This window comes from Psammomys obesus, unplaced genomic scaffold, assembly GCF_907164565.1.
Source record: "Psammomys obesus unplaced genomic scaffold, mPsaObe1.curated_primary_1811, whole genome shotgun sequence".
NCBI classification, from domain to species: domain Eukaryota; kingdom Metazoa; phylum Chordata; class Mammalia; order Rodentia; family Muridae; genus Psammomys; species Psammomys obesus.
Window position 1 is genome coordinate 13781556 of NW_026585580.1, and position 23257 is coordinate 13804812.

At 53.1% G+C, this 23257-nt stretch overlaps 1 protein-coding gene across 1 annotated transcript in view; it reads left to right on the forward strand.

The window, feature by feature from the left end:
* Positions 1–22864, forward strand: part of Fer1l5 (fer-1 like family member 5) — a 48867-nt gene extending 26003 nt beyond the window's left edge. Inside the window, exons 20-53 of the mRNA XM_055606756.1 lie at positions 2698–2822; positions 3557–3657; positions 4293–4470; positions 4549–4704; positions 5588–5716; positions 7587–7750; positions 8023–8137; positions 9199–9301; positions 9786–9949; positions 10025–10195; positions 10377–10503; positions 10630–10707; positions 12106–12287; positions 12485–12646; positions 12905–13009; positions 14433–14579; positions 14656–14818; positions 14964–14989; positions 16629–16679; positions 16786–16887; positions 17045–17164; positions 17629–17790; positions 17928–18019; positions 18400–18570; positions 18756–18904; positions 19134–19273; positions 20380–20468; positions 20695–20790; positions 20962–21103; positions 21312–21411; positions 21485–21675; positions 21855–21964; positions 22203–22347; positions 22453–22864. Coding sequence (XP_055462731.1) covers positions 2698–2822; positions 3557–3657; positions 4293–4470; positions 4549–4704; positions 5588–5716; positions 7587–7750; positions 8023–8137; positions 9199–9301; positions 9786–9949; positions 10025–10195; positions 10377–10503; positions 10630–10707; positions 12106–12287; positions 12485–12646; positions 12905–13009; positions 14433–14579; positions 14656–14818; positions 14964–14989; positions 16629–16679; positions 16786–16887; positions 17045–17164; positions 17629–17790; positions 17928–18019; positions 18400–18570; positions 18756–18904; positions 19134–19273; positions 20380–20468; positions 20695–20790; positions 20962–21103; positions 21312–21411; positions 21485–21675; positions 21855–21964; positions 22203–22347; positions 22453–22686 — 4490 coding nt within the window. The 3' untranslated portion in view covers positions 22687–22864. The remainder of the gene's footprint in view (positions 1–2697; positions 2823–3556; positions 3658–4292; positions 4471–4548; positions 4705–5587; positions 5717–7586; positions 7751–8022; positions 8138–9198; positions 9302–9785; positions 9950–10024; positions 10196–10376; positions 10504–10629; positions 10708–12105; positions 12288–12484; positions 12647–12904; positions 13010–14432; positions 14580–14655; positions 14819–14963; positions 14990–16628; positions 16680–16785; positions 16888–17044; positions 17165–17628; positions 17791–17927; positions 18020–18399; positions 18571–18755; positions 18905–19133; positions 19274–20379; positions 20469–20694; positions 20791–20961; positions 21104–21311; positions 21412–21484; positions 21676–21854; positions 21965–22202; positions 22348–22452) is intronic.
* The last annotated feature ends 393 nt before the right edge of the window (positions 22865–23257 follow it).

Genomic DNA, 23257 nt, shown 5'->3' on the forward strand with positions numbered 1-23257 from the left:
GGAAGGAAGGAAGGAAGGAAGGAAGGAAGGAAGGAAGGAAGGAAGGAAGGAAGGAGAAAAGAAAAAGAAAGAGGAAGAAGAAAGAAGGAAAGGAAAGAAATAAAGAAAAAGAAAAAACAAAGGGGAAAAGAGAAAGAACCTAGGGATATTATACATGAGAAGTATTACCCAAAACATAAAGAAACTGAAAAATACTAAAACAAGAGCTGGAGAGATAGTTCGGCATTTAAGAGGGTTTGCTGTGCAAGCATGAGGACTGGAATTCATGTTCTAGTTCCCACATAAGAAGCCTGTAACCTCAGTTTGGGGTACAGAGGAAGATCACTGGGCTTTCTTGGTTGACACCTGACCAAGTAAGCTGAGCTCCAGGGGCCTGGAGGAGATGGCTCAGTGGTTAAGGACATTGGCTGCTCATCCAGAGGACCCAGGTTAGGTTCCCACCACCTACATGGTGGCTCACAACCATCTATCACTTCAGTTTCAGGGGCCTCGATGCTCTCTCCTGGCCTCTGCAGGAAACACACACACATGTGATACCCACACGCCCATATACATACAATAAACCAAAAAGACAAGCTCCAGGTTTTAGAAGCCCTTGCCTCAAAAGAGCACACAGAAAGTAACAGGAGAAGACGTTCGATACTTGTTTGACACTCCCCTCTGAGCTCCCTTTGCTGTGCACAAGCATCACACTCACACATGGACACAGACCCACACATGAGCGTTCGTGCTCATGTACCCACTGATCAACAAGCCTGCATCTATGCTGAACATGTGCTGATTTTCCTTGTCATTGTCCTCTGAAGAATACCATGCAGCAGAGCAGCACCTATCGGCATAGAATCTGCCTTGCTTGAGGTGACAGTAACTGCTCTAGAGAGTGTATGAGCATAGAGGGAGGTGTGGCTACAGTGTGCAAATGCTACATGTTGTAGAGAAGGGACTTGATCGCCTGTGGGTTTTGGTAACACAAGGTGTCCTCAAAGCCGTTCAACAGTCCCAAAAGGTGGCTGATTACCGTAATTTGCTCAGCCCTTCTATTGTGGAGAACGCTTTAGCCTTGTCCAACTTCTGTCCATTCCAGCTACAGCTGCTACATGCCCTCTGGGCACATCTCTTAGTAATGCTCTATTCACCTCCCTGTATTCACCTCCCTGTAGGGTTAGGGAACGTGCATGTTGTTTCTGAGCTGCTAATTTTCTCTCCACATTGTGGGAATTCTCTGGGGTCTGGATCAAATTTCATTCTCCAGAGAAATGCACCTGTTCCTCACTTGAGGGACCTGAGCCCTGTGAGGGGCCACTTCTGACCTGCTTGGTTGGCGTCCTTCAGGCTTCAACAGTAGCCTGTGTTGGAATGCTGAGCTGCGTTCTGTCTTGGGGAAGGTTGTCTTCCCCTCCATGGTGGAGACGGGCAGGTGTCCTCACTGTCCCCTTCTGAGTGACGGCCATCTCTTACTCATCCTGGCCCAGAGAGAGGAGATTCTGGGGGGGGGGTACCCTCATTTCATTCTAGATCTGCCACTGCCTTATCTAAAACAACAACTCTGGGGTGACAAGACGCCTCAGGGGCAAAAGCGTTTGCTGTACCAGCCAGATGAGCTGAGCTCAATCCCCAGAGGCAGCAAGATGGTAGGAGAGAAGTGCAAGCTGCCCCCGGACCTTCACACACGTGTGCGGCGTGTGCAGACCTGCACTCACATACACGTCCCACATGTCCGTGAGTAATAAAAATAAAAACTTTATTTTAAAAAGTTTAAAATAAGACAGCAGAGGCCCAAACAGCACAAGCTTTTATTCCGAGCACTCAGAGGCAGAGGCAGGCAGATCTCAGGGTTCGAGGCCAGCCTGGTCTTCAGAATGGGTTCCAGGACAGCCAGGGCTACGCAGAGAGACCCTTTCTGGGGAAACAACAAGACAATAGGAGGCTGGAAGTAGGGAGTCCCTGGGAGGGTGACAGGTGCAGTCTCTGATGTTCTCCGTCTGGCAGACGTCATTCCACTCTTCAGCTTTACCGTCCCTTGACTTCTGATGGTGCCGGTCTTCACGCAGACACCATCTCTCTGTCTGTCTTCCAGTCAAACTGGCTTAAGGACCCATCCTGCTCCACAGCAAATGACCTCATCTTAATTAGTTATATCGCCAGTGATCCTGTTTCCAGAGTAGATGGTGTATTGAGGCAGAAGGGTTAGGACCTCAGTGTATCTTTCGGGAGTCGGAGGACGTGGGCTCTCCTGTTAGCCTGTCCACAGCTGTCTGTCATAGTCTCATGCCCTGAAGTTACCCGAAGAAGCACAACTTTTCTAAAATCTGAGCACTGTCCTCCCAGGCTTGCTGCCTAAACATTTAGGGCACTTGCGGTTTTGTTCCTTTGAGGCCAACACAGCAGGAATTGCCAAAACGGTATCCTGTAGGGGAGATGGCTCTTACTGCTCTTCCAGTCCCCAGGACCCACACCAGCACCAACCTGATTTTCTTTCCTGTAAACCAGGGGCTTTGAGAAGCCCCATGACACACTGAACATAATATGCACCCTATAGGAAGCAGCTATACTTGTGTTCACCAAGTACTCTGGGCTCAGCTGGGGCCCCCGCTTGGCATGGTTCATGGATCCTTTAGGAGGATACGGTGATAAGGACCTTCTAGGTATGGTCCCTCAGATATCCCACCCCCTCCATCCTGTGTCTCTGTGTCTCAGGGAATATCTACCATTACGTGCCGTGGTACAACACGAAGCCCGTGGTGGCTCTGACCTCCAGCTGGGAGGATGTCAGCTTCCGGACGAACTGCCTCAACCTCCTCCACATCACCCGGGATCGCCTGGTGAGTGTGCATGAGGGAGCTGGGGTAGACGGGAGGCGGAGGAACGTACATCACAGTCCTAGGAAACCAGCCACACAGCGCACACTCGTACACCACATCACGGAGAAGTGTGCCTGATACAGCACAGGGCACTGGCGAAGAGTAAACACAGACTCGTCCTCACTGGCTGCACAAGTCAGAGCTTCGCAGTCACTGTGCAATGCAGCTAGGGTTGCCACGGAAACGCAGGCGCCAAGAGATTGAGGATCGGAGAGATGGGGATGGGGAGGGCAGAAGAGAGCAGTTAGGGGGTTTCATAGGCAGTGTCGGGGGATGGAAGCACAAAGGGGATGATATGTGTGACGTCACGGTGATGTGTCAGTTTTTTAAAGCCATGAGAGGAACTAGGGCTGTAGAGGCATCGTGGGAAGCAGAGGGGCTGGGAAGACCACACGACAAAGAACCTTAGGTTCCTGTCAAGGAGCATAGTTCTCAGAGGATCTGTGCATGTAGCGCCCCTAGTCACAACTTTCTCATGTCTGCACACGGCTTTCGTGTGTCTCCATCTCCTGCCACCCCTTTCCTCTGCTGGGTGCAGGAAGTGGGAAAGAGAGGGTGTCCTAGATTTGCTAGGGTGTGCAGCAGTCTGGACTTGGCCTCACCAGGTTCCTCCTTAAAGGCCTCTGGGGCCTGTCCTATCTCAGGAGAGCCCCAGGCTGAGGCCAGCTCTGCTCTCCCTTCCTCTCCATGGGCAGAAAGCCAACCTGGACACCCTGAAGTCCATACGGAACCCGAGGGACCCAGCTCTGCTCCAGCAGTGGAAGAAACTGCTGAAGGAGCTAATGGAGGACTGCCGGTAGGAGCTGAGGGTCCCCTGGCCAGGGCTGGCTTAGGCTGAGATGGATGAGGCTCCAAAGAGAAACTGGATGCTTTGCGTAGCACGCAACAGACCCTTACCCCAGGAACGCTACTCAAACCTTCTCCTCCTCCAGCTTGAACCCACACACAGCTGCTTTTCTTGCCCGTGCAGAACAGCCCTGGACTCCAGTCCAGCACAGCTTTGTTGCTCCATGTCCACACTTGATGCCTGTATCATATGGGCAGATCTCCAATGACTAGAAGAGCCCACACCTCTCACATCGCTCATCACATCCAGTGTGCCTGTTTCAGGCTCACTAGGAAGCCTCTCCCTGCCCCCTTCCCGCCTCCACCACCATGGTTTGGCTAGCCTCTTCCCTGGAAAACATCTACCCACAACAAGTCTTTGGGAACCAACATAGCATACTCCAGGGCCTCAAGGCTGGAAGAGGGCTGGGTGGGAGCCCGGGTCAGGCCCACAGTAAGCCAGCTTCCTGAAGAAGAGAGATGAGCACGCCTTCCCAGGTCAGGCCAGCCATGAGACAGGTAGAGGCCCCAGGTTAGAAGGCGAGCGTTGCCCTGCAGTAGCACTGGAAGCAGGCATCCCTCCCTCCTCTCCTGTCCTGGCCACAGGCACCCTCTGCCTTGTATGACTGATCATCCCAAAGCTAATGACTTGGACAAGAACAAATGGCAGCTTCGAAGCCATCTTCTGCAGCAGCTAGCACAAAAGGCCAAGAATGCCAAGCCAAAAAACATGGTGGGCACGGTAGAGGACTGGTTGCGCCATCTCAATGCTGTGATTGCTGAGGTGGGTGCTGGCTTTGCTAGCTGAATGGTGAGTCCTGGAGCTGGCCACACATGTCCTGATGTTCTCCCACCTCGGCAGCCCCAGGAGAGCCTTCCAGAAGTGATGATCTGGCTGATGACGAGGCAGCAGCGAGTAGCCTATGCTCGGGTACCCGCCCACACTGTCCTGTTCTCCCCGGCAGGACCCCTGCACTCTGGCAAGTTTTGTGGGAAGATTCAGAACCTCCTCTTACAGGTGGGGAAGGAGGGGTGTCTTTTGGGGAAGATGGGATTCCCAAATTCCTAGAGAGAACTCCTGGGGTTGCAAGAAACCCCCGTGGGACCTCCTGAGGACATGGCCCGCCTGTTCTTCCTTGGCCCTGCATTAAATAGAATGGAGCTTATACAGTCTCCAGAGGAAGGCCCCGGGCTCCACTTCCCAGCATGTGAGCTGTTGCCAAGCCCACAGCTGTGGTAAATGCTCCTCAAATCCCTCACCACCTCCATCACTCCCATGCGTACCACTTGGTCTAATACCTTGTTATCACTCCTGTGAACCCCAACTGGGTGACTTTCAGAATATTCAGTGACTGTAAGATGTGGTACTGGCTCCTCCTATCAGAAACAAGCTCTAACATAAGATGGGCGGAACCCCCAACGATGCCCTTCTGTCTTGGAGAGGAGGAGGGTCCTTATGGGAGGGTCCCACTGCCTCTCAGGGCAATGCAGTCTGCCTGGCCTGCCCTAGCCACCTGTATCAAACCTGTCAACAGCGATGGGGCACAGGGGTGAAGGAATAGACAGGAAATGGTAGCCAGCATCAGCAAAGCTGCCATCACCACCTCCCTCCAGCTCCCCAGGCAGTCTCCACCTTCCCCACTCCTCCTCTTTTCTCTTGGCCTGTTGTCTCCATCTGTGAACACCAGGGCAGAACTCACTTTTCGGCCCAGAGCTTTGTGCTATTGTAGGCTCTCTGACTCCAGCACACAATGTGAGGACCCTCCCTACCCCCCCTCGCTCAAAAGGGGTGGGTGTGGCCCATTCGGCAATGCGTGGCCCTGCCTCAACCTCTCCCTCTCCCACACCCCTGTCCCCTTTGGGGAGTGGCACCTCGTGGGATTGATCTGCCTCTGGCTCAGTACCCAGAAGGGGAAGGACAGGACACACTCCCAGCCCACCTCCGGGTCTGCATGTGGCTTGGGAATGTCACACACAGCAAGGACCTGAAGCTCCTCCAGCAGGGCAACATGGTGGTGTATGCAGAGACGGTAAGTGGACACACGTGGCATTGGGAGGGTAGGGTAGAAGGAGCATGACAGGGCCAAGGCAGAGAAGAGCAGGCCAGACAGTGGGACATGCAGTTCAGAAAGGGAAGGTGAAGAGACAATAGCTCAAACTCAAATCTGACAATATGAGAGCTCCGAGAGGTGGCAGTGACGAAAGCACTCATGGATCATGCTGGCCTGCTAACACTAACATGTGCTAACAAACGGGGTCTGAGTGGCCCTCTGGTGTCTGGCCACACTGTCACTGTTCCTGGTGCAAGTTTATCGAGAACTTTCTCAAGGTATGTGAATATATCAGGGCTCCAGATTGTACCAACAGGCAGCTTGGGACCCCTGCAGACCCTTGCCAGACCTTCAGGCCAGACTGGAGGTCATGGATGGTGGGGAAAAGCCAGGAAATGGAAAAAAAAAAAAAAAAAGCTGGAGTGGAGGCTTCTGCCCACAGAACATCAGGATGCAGGGGAACAGCTGGGCAGATGGCTCTGCAGAGGGCAAGGGGTGCCCTTTGCACTTTGGAGGAGGGCTGGCCCAGGAAAATAGCTCTGCCAGCAGCAGGGAAGAAAGGTTTGAGTGTCAGGCTTTTAGTGACCTTTTCTGGGGAGATGTGAACACATGTGTCCCCGCTCTCATGTGATGTGCTAACCTCAGATGTGCTCACATGGACTACTGACCTCAGATGGGTGACCGATGACAGAACAGGGAAACAGTTCCGTCCAGGTCCAGCTTGGTGAGCCAACGGGTTTAACTGGGGTTACTTCCAGAAGCACAATCAATGTAGGGGCAGCTACAGTGCTGAGGAAGCTTCCTCCCAGCAAGCATTAACTGCTGATATACACCGGGGAGGAGAGGAGCCCATGAGCCTCGTAAGCCTCTCATGTACACCAAACAGGAACGGGTGGCCCCATCTTCCTTAGTCTCCTATGAGTAGTCATAGCTGATCTGGTGTTAGGACAACAGCAGCTGTGTCATGTCTGGAAGACAGAATTCCACAACACAGGCCTTTTAAGTTATGGAATTAAAATGTTTGTGGAGTTGATTGGCGTGTACATGGAATCTCAGTACTTGGGATGCTTAAGCGGGAGAATTGCTGAGAGTTCCAAACTGGCCTGGGCATTAAAACATTGTTATGTTTTTAGGGTGCACATGTGGCTACTATAACACAGTAGGTTCCCCTTGTCAACAGTGTCTACAGTGTCTACAGTGCAGAACCAGCTGTGGCTTGAAAATGCAGTTAAGTCCGTGACGACTGCATCTATACCAAACATGTACACACCTGGTGTCACTGTGACCTTACCAATCCTCTAGAACAACTGCTGACACAGCATTGCCTTTGGATTGGGTCTTACAGCACGTATAGATGAGTTAAGGTATACATTACACACAGGTGCTAGGCCATTTTAAAGTGTGAGGGCTTAGAGCATGGATCATGGTACCCAGGGACATTCTGGAACCATCCCCCCCGGGGTTGTCAAGGGACAGCTGGGTCTAGCCAGCTCTGCATAAGGCAGAGGTAGAGAAGGGATGGAGGGGGTTGTTGTAGGAGAAAAGACAAAGGGGTAGCACGCAGGGTAAGTGTGCCACAGGACCGGATTTCTCAGGTCTGTGGTGACCCAGGAGTAGGCAGGCCACACTGGAGATGCAGGCTTTAGCTGGGCCTCACCCCACTCTGCTGGCTAGGCAACGCCAGGTAGTGGTGGCTGCTGAGCTTCACTCTGCTAAGTACATAGGGAGATGGCCCTGCCTTGCCTGGCTACCGCATCTCTAGAAGCTGGGGAACAGGGGTCTGAACATCACCAGGACCAGGTGGTGGGTGAAGGAGGTGCAGGCACTGACTGCGACTCCCCTCCCCCAGTATGAGAATCAGGCCAAGTACAAAAACCAGTGGGGACAGCAGGGACTGTACCACTGCCCCAACTTCTCAGATGTCATGGGACACAAAGCTGTCCCCAAGACAGATTTCAAGGCTCCCCAGGGATGGCATTGGCAGGGCGACTGGATGGTAGAGCCTCAGAGAAGGTAAGGATGGTGCAAACCCTGACCTGGCTCCTGGCATGTCCTACTCTGTGACTCCCTCTCCCCTGGAAGGGCTAGTCGGTGAAAACTTAAAGAGGTGGCCCCAGAGCCACCAAGCTAGTCCCTGTGAGTGGGAATACATAAGACCAGTGGCCCGACACCCTGTCTGCATGCCAGGCTCTGCCTTGCTCAAGGGAGGTGGGGTGTTTAGCCAGCAGAGGGTGGCCCCTGGAGTTCAGACAGCTCTGGGAACTTGGGGTATCACTGCTGCCCAGACTCCTCCTGGACACAGACATCAACAAGAGCCAGGTGCTGGAAGAGGTGTATGAGAACCAGAGCCGCAGTGCCTTGGGGGCCTGGGGGCCTGCAGATATCCCCAACACAGATGTGGTAAGCATCCTACCATAGTACGGGGGGCAGGGAGAGGCAAGGACAGAAGGGGGAATCAGAAGCTGGGGTGGCCAGGTAGTACGAGCTATGTCTGAGCTTTGTTCTGTTCAAGCTGTGGGACCCCCAGATGGGCGTTTCAGCCCTGTGATACCCTCTTTTAGCACCGATGAAGGGGTTGCCCTCAAGGACAGCAAGCTGTAGATACCTTAAATAGGATGTCAGAAGGACCTGGACACTGCGGTGCCTGCCTGTAGTCCAGCTGCCTTGGGCGAGGGAGCAGAAGGGTCACTTGAACCCAGGGCTTGGAGTTTGAACCGGAGTTCTATCCCCATTACCCACATAAAAAGTCAGGCATGGTGGTATGCAGTTGTCACCCCAGCAGCAGGAAGGCAAAAAGAGGTGGTCCCCTAGTCCTTGCTGGACAGAGAGCCTAGCTTAGCAGGCCAGCACCCAGATCCCAGCAAGATGTACCATCTTGTGCGGTGTGGTGGCACGTGCCTGCAATCCCAGCACCTAGGGAGGCAGAGGCAGGTGGATCTCTGTGAGGTCGAGGCCAGCCTGGTCCAGGACAGCCAAGGCTACACAGAGAAACCCTATCTCAAAACACCAAACAAACAAACAAAAGATATTGTCTCAAAAAAAAGATGAATGGGTTCCTGAGTGAGGAGATAACCAGCATGAGCATGTGTATGCAACACACACACACACACACACACACACACACACACACACACAATCATGACATAAATAGTCTTTCTTCCCTATCACTGTTGAGCCTAGGAAGTATGGTACTGTGATACAGGACCTAGTCTTTGAATTTTGTTTCATTTAATGGAGTAAATTAAGTGAGTAGAATCATGCAAGTCATGCCTGTCCCCAGTGCCACAAGGAGCAGGCTGTTCACCTCTAAAGAAAAGAGCTGTGGTGGCAGCAGAAGGAGCAATGTTTTCTAGCTGAGGGGGTGGCTGGAGGGTCAAAGATTGGGGTGTGTGTGAAAAACGAGCAAAGACAAGTTTTCATTTCCCTCACATGGCCTTCCCGCCCCCTCCTCATCCCTACAGAATGGACAGCCTGTAGAAGCCCTGGAGAATGTGAAGTGTCCCCAAGGCTGGCACTTTAAGAAGAGCTGGATAGTAGAGCTTAACCACGCAGTGGACAGCGAGGGTCAGTCTCTGGTCCATCAGGCATGAAGGCCTCAGACCCAGAAGCACTCAAGTCTGGTTCTTCTGGGAGCCTCCGAGCAGCCAAGCTCTCAGGCCGGATGGCTCTGAAATATTGGAGTTCCCAGCTTCCAGGGAGTAGGGTCTCTACTTCCTAGTGTTGAGATGCACCTCCCCAGGCTTGACCCAGAACAAACCTGGTGGAGGGATGCCAGTGAACATAGATTTGGTTGTAGGGCCTCAGTTTACCCTCAGTTTACCTCAGTTTACTCCAGGGAAGGAGGAGTGGGTTAGAAGTCTTGAAGCCTGGGCTATAGAAACAAGCAGTTGCTGCAGTTGGTTCCTCGTAGTCCAAATTACACAATTTGAGATAGAGGCTCCCTCTATCCCCAGAACCTGTCTCTCTAGAGCCCTCTTCTCAGGCGTGTCAAAGCCCCCCAAGCCTGCAGGTTCAAGTGGACCCAGAGGTCACGGTGCTGCCCCTGCAGGATGGGAGTATGGAGTGGGGATCCCACCCTCCGGCATGCCCCAGATCTGGAACTCGGTGGAAAAGACCTACCATTCCTGCCGCCGGCGACGCTGGGTGCGCGTGCGCTTCCGGAATCACCAGAAGCTGAGCCAGGAGCAGGAGGCCATCTCCTTCCTGCAGATGGTGAGGAGGAGGAAGGGACCCGACTGGGACACAGGACAGGAGCACGACTCTGAGTCCCTGCATTCTTCCCTGCAGCAAGACCTCTCTGAGGAGGGAAAGGAGGGCTGGGAGTACGGCACCTTTGACTCCAAGTTCCATCTGGACCCTCAGCCCACAAGCCGGTTCCGTCGCCGCTGCTGGCACCGGCGGCTGGCACCCAACAAGGCCAGGGGTGTGGCTCCCATATTCCTCCTGGAGGGATCCTTGGTAAGGCCTCTGTGGGTTGGGTGACACTTGCTCCACCTACCACAGGATGGGGAACACACATCCCTGACTCCTGCTGGCTGGCCCCAAATCCTCAAGTTTGGCAGAGGGGTAGAGGGTGGCTGGGCCCGGAGGGAGGAGTCAGGGAGTACTGAGGACCTTAAGAGGGCCTTTCCGGGCGCAGGCAGTGGAGCTAGAAAACCAACCTGTGAGGAAATTGGAGAGGACGTTGTCATGGAAGACCTTCTGGAGGCACACCCCTGAGGATCCCCGGATTCCCACCATGCCTTTCATCTACTGCGTCTTCAACAGTGAGCCAGGCCTGGGAGTCTACTGAGGGGCCCCAGAGGCCGGCGCCTGAGGTGGGGGCGGCGGAGCAGGGAGGAGCCTGTGAGGGCCTTGGGGACCGGTGCTGAATGAGGCTTCTCTTTACCCAGAGCCTCACTACTACCAGCTCTTCTGCTATATCTACCAGGCCCGGAATCTGCTGTACAACCAGATCCTGACCTTTCAGAGTAGGCGTGTTCTTCATTATTCAGCGGGGTCTCCTATCCCCCAAGGCCCAGCACATAAGTCCGCGAAGAATATGTAACAAAGATGCAAATCCCAAAAAGCTTGTTGCTATTGCTGTGGTGAAATGCCATGACCAAAAGCAACTTGGAAAGGAAAGGGTTTATTTCTCTCACACTTTCCAATAAGAGTTCATCATCTAAAGTAGTGAAGGCAGGACCAGAGGCCATGGAGGGGTGCTGCTTACTGGCTTGCTCCTCACGACTTGCTTGACCAGCTTTCTTATAGAACTCAGGACCACCAACCCAGCCACACCCACCCACAATGGACTGGGCCCTCCCACACCACTGATAAAGAAAATGCCCTACAGGCTTGCTTGCCTCCAGCTGGATCTTATAGAGACGTTTTCTAACTCTCCTCTCCAATGATTCCAGCTTGTATCAAGTTCACATAAAACTAGTCAGCACAAAGTTTATGGCTGTAATTGGCAGTATGTGTGTGTGGGGGGGAGACTCCTCAAAGTCTCCAAATCCAGGGTGCTCTTGAGACATGACCCCAATGCTGTGAAATTTGGAGGGGATGCTGAGGAACTCAGTCACTTAGCTGGGATCACACTAAAGGTCTAGAAGAGAGAGAAGCTTGGAAAAGAGGACGGGAAGAGAGGTGAGACTTGAATGACAGGCTGGGCTGAAGAGGTAGTTCAGTGGTTAAGAGCACTGGCTGTTCTTCCTAGAGGACCTGGGTTCAATTCCCGGCACTGACTTGGCAGCTCACAACTGTCTGTAAATCCAGTTCCGGGAGATCCAACACCCTCACACAGACATATATGCAGGCAAAACACAAATGCGGCAAAACACAAATGCACACAAAATAAAAAATTTAAGAAGAGAGTGTGTGACATGCTGGGGCACCACACCACTTGAGGCTTTGTAGACAGGAAAGAGGCCCCGTGTGAGGAAGAGCCATCCAGCCTTTCAGGAGATGAGCTGAGTATTCCCACCCTGTCCTGTTAATGGTACCATTTGTAGAAGACAAATAATGGGTGGCAGGGAACTGGGATGTTCATCTGAGATGTGTCCCTTGAGCATCACCAGCCATATTAAAGGACACTTGCTGAGTCTGTGGACAGTCAGTAAAAGGAAACCTTATCCCCAGCACCCTTCCATCCCTGTGAAAGCCAAGGTGTAACCACAGTGGGCGTGGCATCTACGTGGATGGAAGGGAAGGTTCCTGTGGCCTGTGGTGTATGCACAGTTGATCTGCAGCTCCTGCAGAAGGGTTGGCAGCCACAGTGGCTGTCTGTCCTGAGTCTCCTCAGGTCTACTGGTTGTCACTTCAGAGGGGAGGGGAACCTTCCTCGGCAGTTTGGAGCTGTGACGCCCTGCCCTCCCTTCTTGCTCTAGAGCCTTTTATCCGAGTGGTATTCCTGAACCACAGCCTGTGCACCCAGACCCTGCGAAGCTCTGCAGCTCCGACATGGGCCCAGACGCTCATCTTCCAGCACCTTCTGCTCTTTGAGAACCCCAAGGATACCAAAAAGAACCCTCCACTTGTGGTGCTGGAACTGTGGCAGCATGACTCAGGGGTACAGCAGGCTGTGTCTGAGGGAGGAAGTTCTACCTCACAGTTTTGCTTCAAGATAGAGGTGTATTTTAGAACAAGGTGTTAAAGTATTCAGTGAGGCCGTTGTTCAGAGGCTATGTAAATGTGCTAACTGCAACCCACTCCCATGCTGGAAGCCTGGTTGGGCCTGCATGGTCTATGAACTCCCTTCTCCTCTAGGGAAAGGAGATCTTGTGGGGGCGGAGCATGTGGCCTCCAGTGGTCTGGCTGAACCTCCAAGGCTGGGTCTTGGCCCCTCTGAGGTGGCACCCCCTTGTCAAAGAGTTGGGAGAGGAAGAGGGCGCGGTCTTGGCGTCCTGTGAGCTGATCCTAGAGACACAGGTACAGATGGGAAGAGCTAAGCTCTCGTGCCCTCGGCCCTGCCTCCACCTCCAGGTTTCCACAAACACCAGGACCCACCCTCCCCTATGGAAAGGTCTGAGCCTCAGGACAGATTCAGTGCTGTCAGCCTGGCCAACCTCCCTCTTAAATCCCCTCCAACTCCAACCTGTAGGCCTGGGGCTTCTTTAGCAGAGCCCACTAAGGGGTGTGTTGCTACTACAGCCTCATGCTCCCTCATTTCCCTCCTCTGCCCTCCAGAAGCTGAAAGACCACCACCTGCCAATCCTAAGTGTCCCCTGTAAGAATGGGGTTTACATGCTTCCCAAGAACATCAGGCCTATCGTGAAAATGATGGCCATTGAGGTGTGTACAGATGGGGAGGTAGGCAGGGACAAGTGAAATGATAGTTATCATTTGGGGGCCCTTTTCTAGTCACCCACTCTAGCCCCCAAATAAATGACACGGAAACTCATGAGCTTTATTGATAAGCTTTAGGCTCAATAACTGGGCAGGTAGGGTCTTGTCTAACCCTCTAAGCTGGTCTGGCTACTTTGCAACCATAACTTGCCACATTGGTCCTGCCTGTGCTGTCTCTGTTCCCTCAGGCCAATCCCTTTCTCTACATCTTCTTTCTTCTCCCCTTCTTCCTTTTCCCCTCGTGGTCCCTACCGGAGACCCCAAGGCCTGTCTATCACCTCTGGCCAGTAATTGGTTGTCAGCTTCTTTACTAACCAATCAGAAATAATTGGGCAGCAAAGTTTACAGGTGACAATGTCCATGTCCAGACTGCAACTAGATCTCAGGGCCCAGAACTCAGTACCTGAATACACAGAGTACTAGACCAACCCCCAACAGATAAGCCTTCCCCAGAGCAGCCTTGGGTACCCTGGAGCTCTTGGTGAGACTTTTCTGACCACCTGGTACAAAGCCTGAATCCTAAGAACATATTCTCAGAAGAAAAATGAGAGCAGAGGCTTAGATAATACAGCCAGTCAGGCAGGGGAGCAGTAGACCTGAACTATCTTGTGCTGATTCCTGTACATAAGGTACTGACTTCCTGAGAAAGAAATCGAGGCTCAGAGACAACCTATTGTAGACACCATGACTGGAGCCTCGCTGACAGAAGCACGATTTAAAAGCCCATCCCTGCTTTGAGGTCAAACGGAGGCCTGTACATTGGCTACTCAGGATTTGGCAGATAATAATCAAGTAGTCCAGGAACCAGTGACTCCTTAAGACTAGCCAATGTCACTGGTCCCCACTCAGCTGCCAAGGAGGGTCTCATGAAGGGTATGGACATTGCTTTGTCAGTTTAGAGAGAAATCACAGGGTACCAGGTCACTGGTTGGTCATGGAGCTGTCTGAGACACAAGTCAGCAATAAGCTAGATGTTATAGGGACGCTGAAGAATCTGGGCACTGCCTGTTTCCGGGGGCTGTAGAGGTAACCAGCCTCAGGAACTCACTGAGGACTGTCTGGAGACAGTAATCCAACAGTGAGCAGGTGTGCCACTTTAGGAGGCCAGTGGGGGCGAGTGGCAGACTCAGCTGCTGGTTAGAGGCCACCTTCTTCGTGGAGAGAGCAGCCGGCAGCCAGGCCTTGTCGACCAGCCTGCCCCATCACAGGGCAGGAGACCTGGAGGAGCCTCAGACGCTGGCTCGGGCACTGCCTCGTTTCTAACCCTGCCATGCTTCTTCCTGCACATCACTTCCTGGCCACTTTGTCCCCGCCCTGACTAAGCGGTGCTCTCCACCCCTTGCCCTGCTCTCCCTCCTGGTTCTGACAGATTATGGCCTGGGGCCTTCGCAACATGAAGAAGGTGCGTTATCCCCAGCTCCTGGTGGAATGTGGAGAAGAGTCCCTGAAGACAGAACCCATCAGCAACTTCCAGGAGAACCCCAACTTCCCTTCGTCCACCTTCTTCCTCACAGTGGTAAGAGGCTGTGGGCAGGGGCTGGACAGTCTTCTCTCCTGAGGGGCCTCACGGTCCCCTCTCTTTGGGCTTGTAGTTCATGCCTATGGAGGAGACCCACGCACAGCCCCTGGTGGTAAAAGTGGTGGACAACCAGGTCTTTGGCCAGCAGGTCGTGGTCGGTCAGGCCAACATTGACTTCCTCCAGCCCTACTTCTGTGACCCCTGGGCTCTGGACTACACACCCGTGAGGCTGCCAAGTATGACTCTCCCCCTGGCCTTGTCTCTTGCTCTCTCCACGACACCCTCATTAGGAGTAGGGTGGGACCTTGGCTTTTTTGTAGGGTTGGCGCCCCTTTCTTGGCTTCTCTCTTCCTGAAGCTCGTGACTGTGTTCTCTCCACAGCTCTGTCTGTGAAGAAGCCTGATACTGTGAGTAAGGGCCTCAGGCTACCTTCTCCCATACCATTCACATGTAGAGGGGTGTCTATAAAGCCAGGCCTGTGAGGAGGCTTAACCCTACAGGAGAAGGCTATAGGCTTGGTCCTCAGGCAATTCTGCATGTGAGAACCACCTGAGGTTTCCTGTTTTGGACCTAAGGCCCAGTTCTGAGACAGTCTCATGTATCTACGATTGGTGTTGGACTTGCTATGTAGTTGAGGATAGCCTCGACCTCCCTATGTCCTGGCCTCTTCTTCCTCCCAGGTGCTGGGATTACAGGCATGCACCCAGATCACCTTAGCTTTTACTTATTTATTCATTTCTGTGTGGGGAACATGTCAGGGGATGTGTGCATACAGTGGTGGAGGCCAGACATAACTCCACCTTGCTTTCTGAGTTCGGGTCTCCCACTGGCCTAGAAATTGCTAACTAGGTTAGGCTAGACAGCCTACCACGACTGCAAACACATACTGTCATGCCGGGCACTTTTTACATTGGTTCTAGAACTTCAGATGATCATGCTTGCAAGACTGGGATGGTTAACATTGAATGTCACCTTGACAAGATCTTAAAATCACCCAGGAGACAAGCCAGGTGTCTATGAGGGATGATCTAGATGAGAGGAACTGAGGTGGGAGGACCCCTCTGAATTCGAGCTGCACCATCCCGTGGCTGGGTTACTATACAAAGCAGGAAAGAGCTAGCCTAACACTGGCATTCATCACTGTTTCCCAAATCTGTGTGCAACGTGAGCAGATGTCTCTGACACCTGCCCATATCTCTTCCTCACCATGATGTCCTGAATTGGGAGCCAGTAATTTCTTCTTCCCATAACTTGCTTCTTGTCACAGCAACAAGAAAACTGACCCAAAGCAAGCACCGTGTGGACTGAGACCTCCTCACTGAGACCCTGGCCCCGGAAGGATCCCACTAGAGCTGCCAGTCATTAAGATTTTATCCCAAGTCCCTTTACCCCTAATGCACCATGAATACAGCTCTAGGGCAACAGCACCAATTTTAAGGCATAGCAGCTCCTAAATGCCTTCATCAAAAGCAGGTGCTGCCAGATGGAGTGGTACATGCCTGTAATCCCAGCACTCAGAAAGATGGAACAGGAAGTTCTTGGGTCTGAGATGGCCTGAGCTATGTAAGCAAGACACTGTCTCAAAAAAACAAAAAACAAAACCAAAAACCAAGGGCTAGAGATGTACCTTGAGTGACAGATTGTTTGCCTAGCATGCACAGACCGGGAGTTCCAAACCTAGCACAAGATATGGAAGGGAGGGAAGGTTGATTTTGCTGGGTGGGGCATAGTGGTTAGGCCTGTAGTCCCTGCACTGAAGAAGCTGAGGCAGGAGGATCAAAATCTAGGTACACGGTGAGACTCACAAAACCCCAAAAGATTCTGCCTCCAGAGGTTCAGATAGAGTGTGGAGTTCTACATTTCTGAGCACGTTTGAGTCCTGTCTATATAGATGGGCAAGAAACACCAGGAAGCATGGTTCCTCTCCTTCACCCTCCCCTATGCTGTAAGGCCTGTGTAAAGCACAAGGGGACAGGAGAGCGAGGCTGGGCTCCCACCTCAGCCTGCTTTTTCCATTCTACTCCTCTAACCCTCCTCACTTTTCAGTTCCTGGACTCACTCTACAAGAAGTTCTGGTACAGTCCCAGAAAAGACGAGGTAAAGCAGATGCAGACCAGGAAACAAGGGCCAACCCCAATCAGCTCAGGGAGGGAGGTGGGCTGGAGTCCTGCCAGAGCGCCAGCAAGGGCCTCTTCTCTGTCAGGATGACTATGACCACGATGTGGACTGGTGGAGCAAGCTATTGTGGGCCACGAACGAGGACAAGTCCCCGAAGTACAAGTACCAAAGCCACCACACCCTAAAGGTTTGGAGGGTTCTTCGGCAGGGTGCCAAGAACCCCTCTACCAGCTGCTCTAGCTGAAGCAGACAGTGGGGCCAACACTTAGAGCAAGGCTTGGGGGCTCGCGGTCCCTTCATATCTTGATTCCCAAACAGTCCCTCACCAGCCTACACCCCTGCAGGTGTATGACTGTGAGCTGGAGGCAGTTCCAGCCTTCCAGGGCCTGCAGGACTTCTGCCAGACCTTCAAACTTTACCAGGAGCAGCCCAAAGTGGACAGTCCTGTGGTAGGGGAATTCAAGGTGTGTCTATGACAGCTTGGCTACCTGTCTCTCTGTAGCCCATCTGTCCCCATAGTCTCTAATAAAAGCCCTGGCCCTGCACATCCCTCAGGAAGGTGAGCAAGGACCCGAGAAACAGCTCCACAAGTAGAGTGACACAGCTTGGTCCATGCAGCCAGGGACTTTGGGAGGCAAGACCTTTAGACTCCCAGCTCTGGCTCATGCTGGCCTCCCAAAGACACAAGCCTCCGACACGATCAGACCTGAGGGCATAGGTGCGCATAGTCTGGGGACATCAAATAGCTTCGAGTGCCTTTGTCCAAGGCTCCTTTAAACTCGGTGGTCCCTGCCTGAAGACTCCTGCTGCTCACCCTCAGCCCCCACCCCATCCAAGGCTGCACTCAGGTGGTTACGGGGGTGGGGGACACCTCACAAAGTTAGGCTAGCACAGCCGGATTGGGCTACAAATACTGTCTCCCTCTCAGGGCCTCTTCCGAATCTACCCCTTTCCTGAGAACCCAGAGGCCCCTAAACCCCCACGACAGTTCTCATGTTGGCCCAAGACTGAGGATTTCCCTCAGACTTGCATGGTACGGGTGTACCTGATCCGAGCCATCAACCTGCAGCCACAGGACTACAATGGCCTGGTAAGAATGTAGTCCCGTGTGTCACCAGTGGCCCCACCCCAAACCCAAGTCACCTCCGGCTGTTTACACCCACACAGCCGCCCCTACAGGCACACCCTCCCTAACCTTGACCAACTCCCCTCTTCCTTTCTATCCAGTGTGACCCTTATGTGATCCTGAAACTGGGGCAGACGAAACTTGGCAGCCGGGACTCGTACTATCCCAATACTCTGGATCCCATCTTTGGCACGTGAGCTGTCCCCCGTCACCCACTGTCACTTTTCTAGTCCTCCATGCTATGCTGAAAGGCAGTTCCATTCAGCAGATGCATTCTTTCAGAGCCTCCAAGGCCCCCAAGGGGTGCCTCGCTGGTTCTTAGGGGCTTAACAGGTGGAACAGAATTGGATAACCCACAACTTTGTTACACACCCCACCCTCCCCCAAAGAAAGGCACTCCGGCCTCTGCCCCGGCCATCTAAGTTACTTTCAGCCACGCTCAGGGACTACACCATGCTCGGCTGCCCACCTTCGCTGGGAAGGAAGAGGTGGGGCAGGGACTCTTAGGCCGAGATGTTGGCAGTGAGGCAGAGTGTACAAGTCCACAACCAACTTCTAACCCTTTGCCTCTAGGGTGTATGAACTCATTTGTAACATCCCATTGGAAAAGGACCTACAGATCCAGCTATACGACTTTGACCTAGTTACTTCTGATGATGAGATTGGAACTACTGTCATTGATCTTGAGAATCGACTTCTGTCTAGCTTTGGAGCCCGTTGTGGGCTCTCGAAGTCCTACTGCATGTGAGTGTGGATCCTTTCAGCAAGCAAGCTGGGGTGAGGCAGTGAGCCCACAGCTTCCTGAGAAGCTGGGAACCTGGCAGGACCCACGCCTCTGCCTGCATTTCTAGTACCCTCACCTGCAGCTCAAAGCCGTGTGTCTCCAGGACATGCTCCTCCCTATCTGCAGCTCCTGTATCCTCCCACAGGTCGGGGCCCTTTAGGTGGCGGGATCAGATGTCCCCGAGCTCCCTTCTGGAGCGCTACGCCAAACAGAAAGGGCTGCCTCTACCCGTATTTAACCTGGAGGATGACTCCGTTTTCTACAATGGGAAAAGGCTCCAACTGCAGAGCTTTGGTGAGCCCAGCAGACTTCCATGCGGTGCAGGTGACACCTCAGGGGGCCAGTGAGAACGCAGGCAGCGAGAGGGGGCAAGATGAGGGGTTGCCCCTGTGCAGAGGGAACATCTTCTCCCTTCCCCCTTCCTTCTCGTAGAAGGTGACCCTAGCCGTGCACCCAGCCAGGGCCGGGGAAGGCTCGGGGGGAAATGCCAGTGACCTCATCACCCACCCCATCTCCAATCCAGAGCCCACACCCCCTACCTTGGAGAATTTGGGACCTAAGAAGGAGCGCCTGGCACTGTACATCCTGAACACCCAGGGCCTGGTTCCTGAGCACGTGGAGACCCGTACACTGTACAATAACAGCCAGCCAGGTATTGACCAGGTATGTGATTGCCGAGGCGGCTCCTGCCTCCTAGGGATTGGACTAGACCAGGAGATACGGGTGTCCATCCACCCAGGACATAGTCTACAGCGAGAGGCAAGGACATGCCAACAACTCACATGCATGCGCAGACAGGAGCCAAGCATTGTCTGTCAGTAAGAAAGCTGATCCAATGACATCAGAGAACTTCACACCTGGAAGGGCCGTGATGAATGGATGGATGCCTCACGGCGGCTGTGGGGAGCTGTTAGGGCGTCCTACCAACCAATAATGCCACTGTTTTGCTCTCCTGGGGACAGAGAGGTGACACTATAGATCAGGGAGCACAAACGTCGCAAAGCCCAGTTCTGGCCACCAAACTGCAGGCTGCCTTCTCTATGAGAAGGAACCCGGGCATGCAGACCCCCAAAGGCACCGTAATTGTCCCTCACTGTCCAGCTACCAAAATGGCTTCATCTTCTATAAAGTTTTCACACCCATGAAGCCCTCATGAAGCCTTCTCCTGAGCAGTTTTAAAAATAACCGTACTCATTAAGCTGGCTTTCTCAAATGGGTCAACTCCAAGGAATTAACGTAGGTCAGATGGTTTGATGGGCAGAAACATTCACCTATCTTCCAAGGCTATTTTTCCCTATGTCCCGCTTTTTTCACTACTAATTCTCTCTTGAAACTCTCTACTTTGAGGCTGGCTTGAAATCCGTAGGTTGTGATCACAAAACACAAAACGCCCTTATTGACCATCTGGTTTCCTCTCACTTAGGGCTTCCATGCTGCTGAGTGCATGAGGCCCAACCCCAACATGGATCCCCACCAACAGGCCATCACACATGCCCTCCTCAACCTTCACCCCCAAGTCATAAGTGAGACCTCAACACCCACTCATGTTTTCAAAGTCAGATTGTCCACCCCCAATCACTCGTCTTCCCAGCCAAAAACTAAAGGGGCTGCCAGGTGACCCTCACCCCCTAGAGGGTGACGCTTGCCATCTCTAAGCCTCATCACTGGGTGGTGAGAACCCCACCTCATCCAAGCCTCATGCCTCATGCCATCCTACTGCAAAGAGACAGGCAACCCCCAACCAGCAAATCCATCTATCCCGGCTCTAGGGGAAAATACAAATGTGGGTGGACATCTTCCCCAAGCTGCTGGGGCCTCCCGGGCCCCCAGTCAACATCAGCCCCAGGAAGCCCAAACGGTGAGTATGTGAAAGCCCAGTTCCTGATCATGGCACCCAGTGCAGCCCCAGGGTGCTGGCTGCCTCTGTCCCCCAACCCCGAACAGCTGGAATTCTCTATCAAGTTGAGAAGGAGCTTTACTGCCCAAGCGTGGGCTCTGTGGGCAGCTCCTCCCTCAGCAAGGCTGGCTGGGGGCTGGGGGTGGGGGCTGGTCCTCCACCCAGCCTCAGAGCCCAGTGGCTGCAGGTACGAACTGCGCTGCATCATCTGGAGCACCACCCAAGTGGACCTGGTTGACCAGACCTTAAGTAAAGAAAAGATGAGCGACATTTACGTCAAGGGGTGAGGCACGACCTCGGGAGCAGGACCACCACAGGAGGGCCCCTAGTTCCCTGGTTCTGTCGCCATGCCGTGGCCTCCTAGTCCTCAGGGGAACACCTGTCTGCCACCACTTGTGCCTTGGGGAGTGGGGACCACACACGGAACCCCCAGGTGAAAGGATTGTTCCCCCAGGTGGCTATTTGGGCTAGAGGAGGACATGCAGAGGACAGATGTCCACTATCACTCCCTGACCGGGGATGCCACCTTCAACTGGAGGTTCATCTTTACCCTGGACTACCTGTCAACTGAGCGCGTATGCATCCAAAGTCAGAAGGTAAGGGGTGGGGAGGAGAGGCGGAAAGAGGCCTAGGGTCCAATGGGTCCCGCCTCCTTTCGGGGACCTGAAAGCTGTGACAGGGCGTTAGGATGTGTACTCCAACAGAACCCCTCTTCCTTGATGTCTGTCTGTCACTACTGACCAATGGGTACCCAAGAGAACTGTCTAAGAGGTAGGCCACTAACAGCCTGCTGCGGTCCTCCAGGACTACATATGGAGCCTGGATCCCACGTCAATGAAGTTTCCGGCCCGGCTCATCATCCAGATATGGGACAACGATTTCTTCTCCCCAGATGACTTCTTAGGTGAGTCCTGGTGAACGGTGTGTGACACCAGATAAGGAGCTGTGTTGCTGATGATGTTCTTCTCTGGGGCCAGGGGTCTTGGAGCTGGATTTAGCAGATATGCCCCTCCCGGCTCAGAAAGCCAAACACTGCTCGCTCAAGATGATGGAGACGGACTCCAAACAGCCATCTATGCAATGGAAGCACATGTCTCTCTTTAAGAAGACCAATGTAACCGGATGGTGGCCTTGCCAGGTCAACGATGGTGACAAGTGGCGTTTGTCGGTAGGAGCTGGGGAAGGTGTTGAATGACTAGGACCGCTATGCCACCTAACCTAACTCTAGCAGGCTTCTTGGGGGCGTAGGAACCTCTTCTCTGTGGAGGTAGGGAAGTGGTCCCGAGATGAGGGTGCCATGCTGCTGACACAGCAGCCCCTCCCTGCTCCATCCTTTGGTGTTCCTAGGGTAAAGTGAAGATGTCCCTTGAGATGCTGCCGGAGAGAGAAGCTTTAATCAGGCCAGCTGGGCGAGGCCAGTCTGAACCCAACCAATTCCCTACGCTTCACCCTCCTGTGTAAGGGCCCACGGGGGAGAGGTGCAGGCCCGCTTTTCTCCTCCATGGTGTAGGGTGGGCCCACCACATGATGGGCCTCCATGTGGAAAGGGAAAGCTACTTCCTCCTACAAGGCTAGGCTGACGTCAGAAAATAAGACTTGGGGTTGGCTGTGAGGGGCTCCCCGATCTTTGCTCTTGATCACTTGAGCTGACGGTTCCTCTTGCCTTGCATCCCTGGCACCGGCCATCATGGGCAGACGCCATGACTCTCTCTTGTGGTACCGATCACCTATTAAAACCATCTGCTACATTTTCTGCAAACGCTACCGCTCCAAAATCATATGCTTAGTGGTGACACTGGTCTTAGGGATTATACTGTTCAACTTCTTCTATTCGGCTCCGGTGAGTGCTGACTAATAGGGAGAGGTCAAAGGCATTGGCCACTCTCACAACACTTAGTACATTTAGGTTGTTACTTTGAGCTAATGTGGTGTCTCTTCTCTCTAGAGCTATTTAGCCATGAAGTTGATCAAACCTGAATTTCGGCTGAAGCCTCCCATTAAAATAATCAACCTCATCAGCTCAGTGAACACCAGCAATGCCAGTAGTGTCAACTCGTCCGTCTACACCATGGAGGGCTCCAAGCTACAGCCTTTAAAAGACCAGGAGCCAACACTCCTCCAAGTACCCAAGAATAACACGACAGCAATCTTCCCAAAGATTCCAGTTCCACAGGGCTAGGTGACCTGGCATCTCTCTCACCTGCCAAGGACCTCGTTGCCTTGGGCTTCCTGGCAGATACTTGTTGGAGCCTTGACGGCCATTTGCAAGAACTGTGCATACTGACTCGTATGTTTAGAGACCGTGTCTAGCGGGAGAAGCAGAGCTGTAATTTTCTAGTGAAATAAACGTTTTTCTAACAAAGCCACCTTGGAACTTGGGGGTTGGGATTGAAGACAATGTGAAAAGCTGAAAATGCCAGCTCTTTATTTGAGACTTGGGAATGATGCCACATTTAATCGCCCCATCTAGTCCTGTTTTTCTTCTGTGTGAGGCTCTGACAGAGAAAATAGGGAAAGAGTAACTGTGAGTCATATAGTGAGGCCACGGCTTACCCAGGTGTGAGCAAGTGCGCACGAGTCATACCAGGAGCGGGCACTGGCTCCTCCAGGGCACATTCTGGGCCACAGTGCCCGCAAAGACAGCCTCACTCGTCGTGGGAAACATTCGTTTCTGCCACGAAAAGAGCTGGGGCAGGATGCATGATGCTGAATGGGTGGGGGTTTGGTTGGTTGGTTTTGGTTTTTCGAGA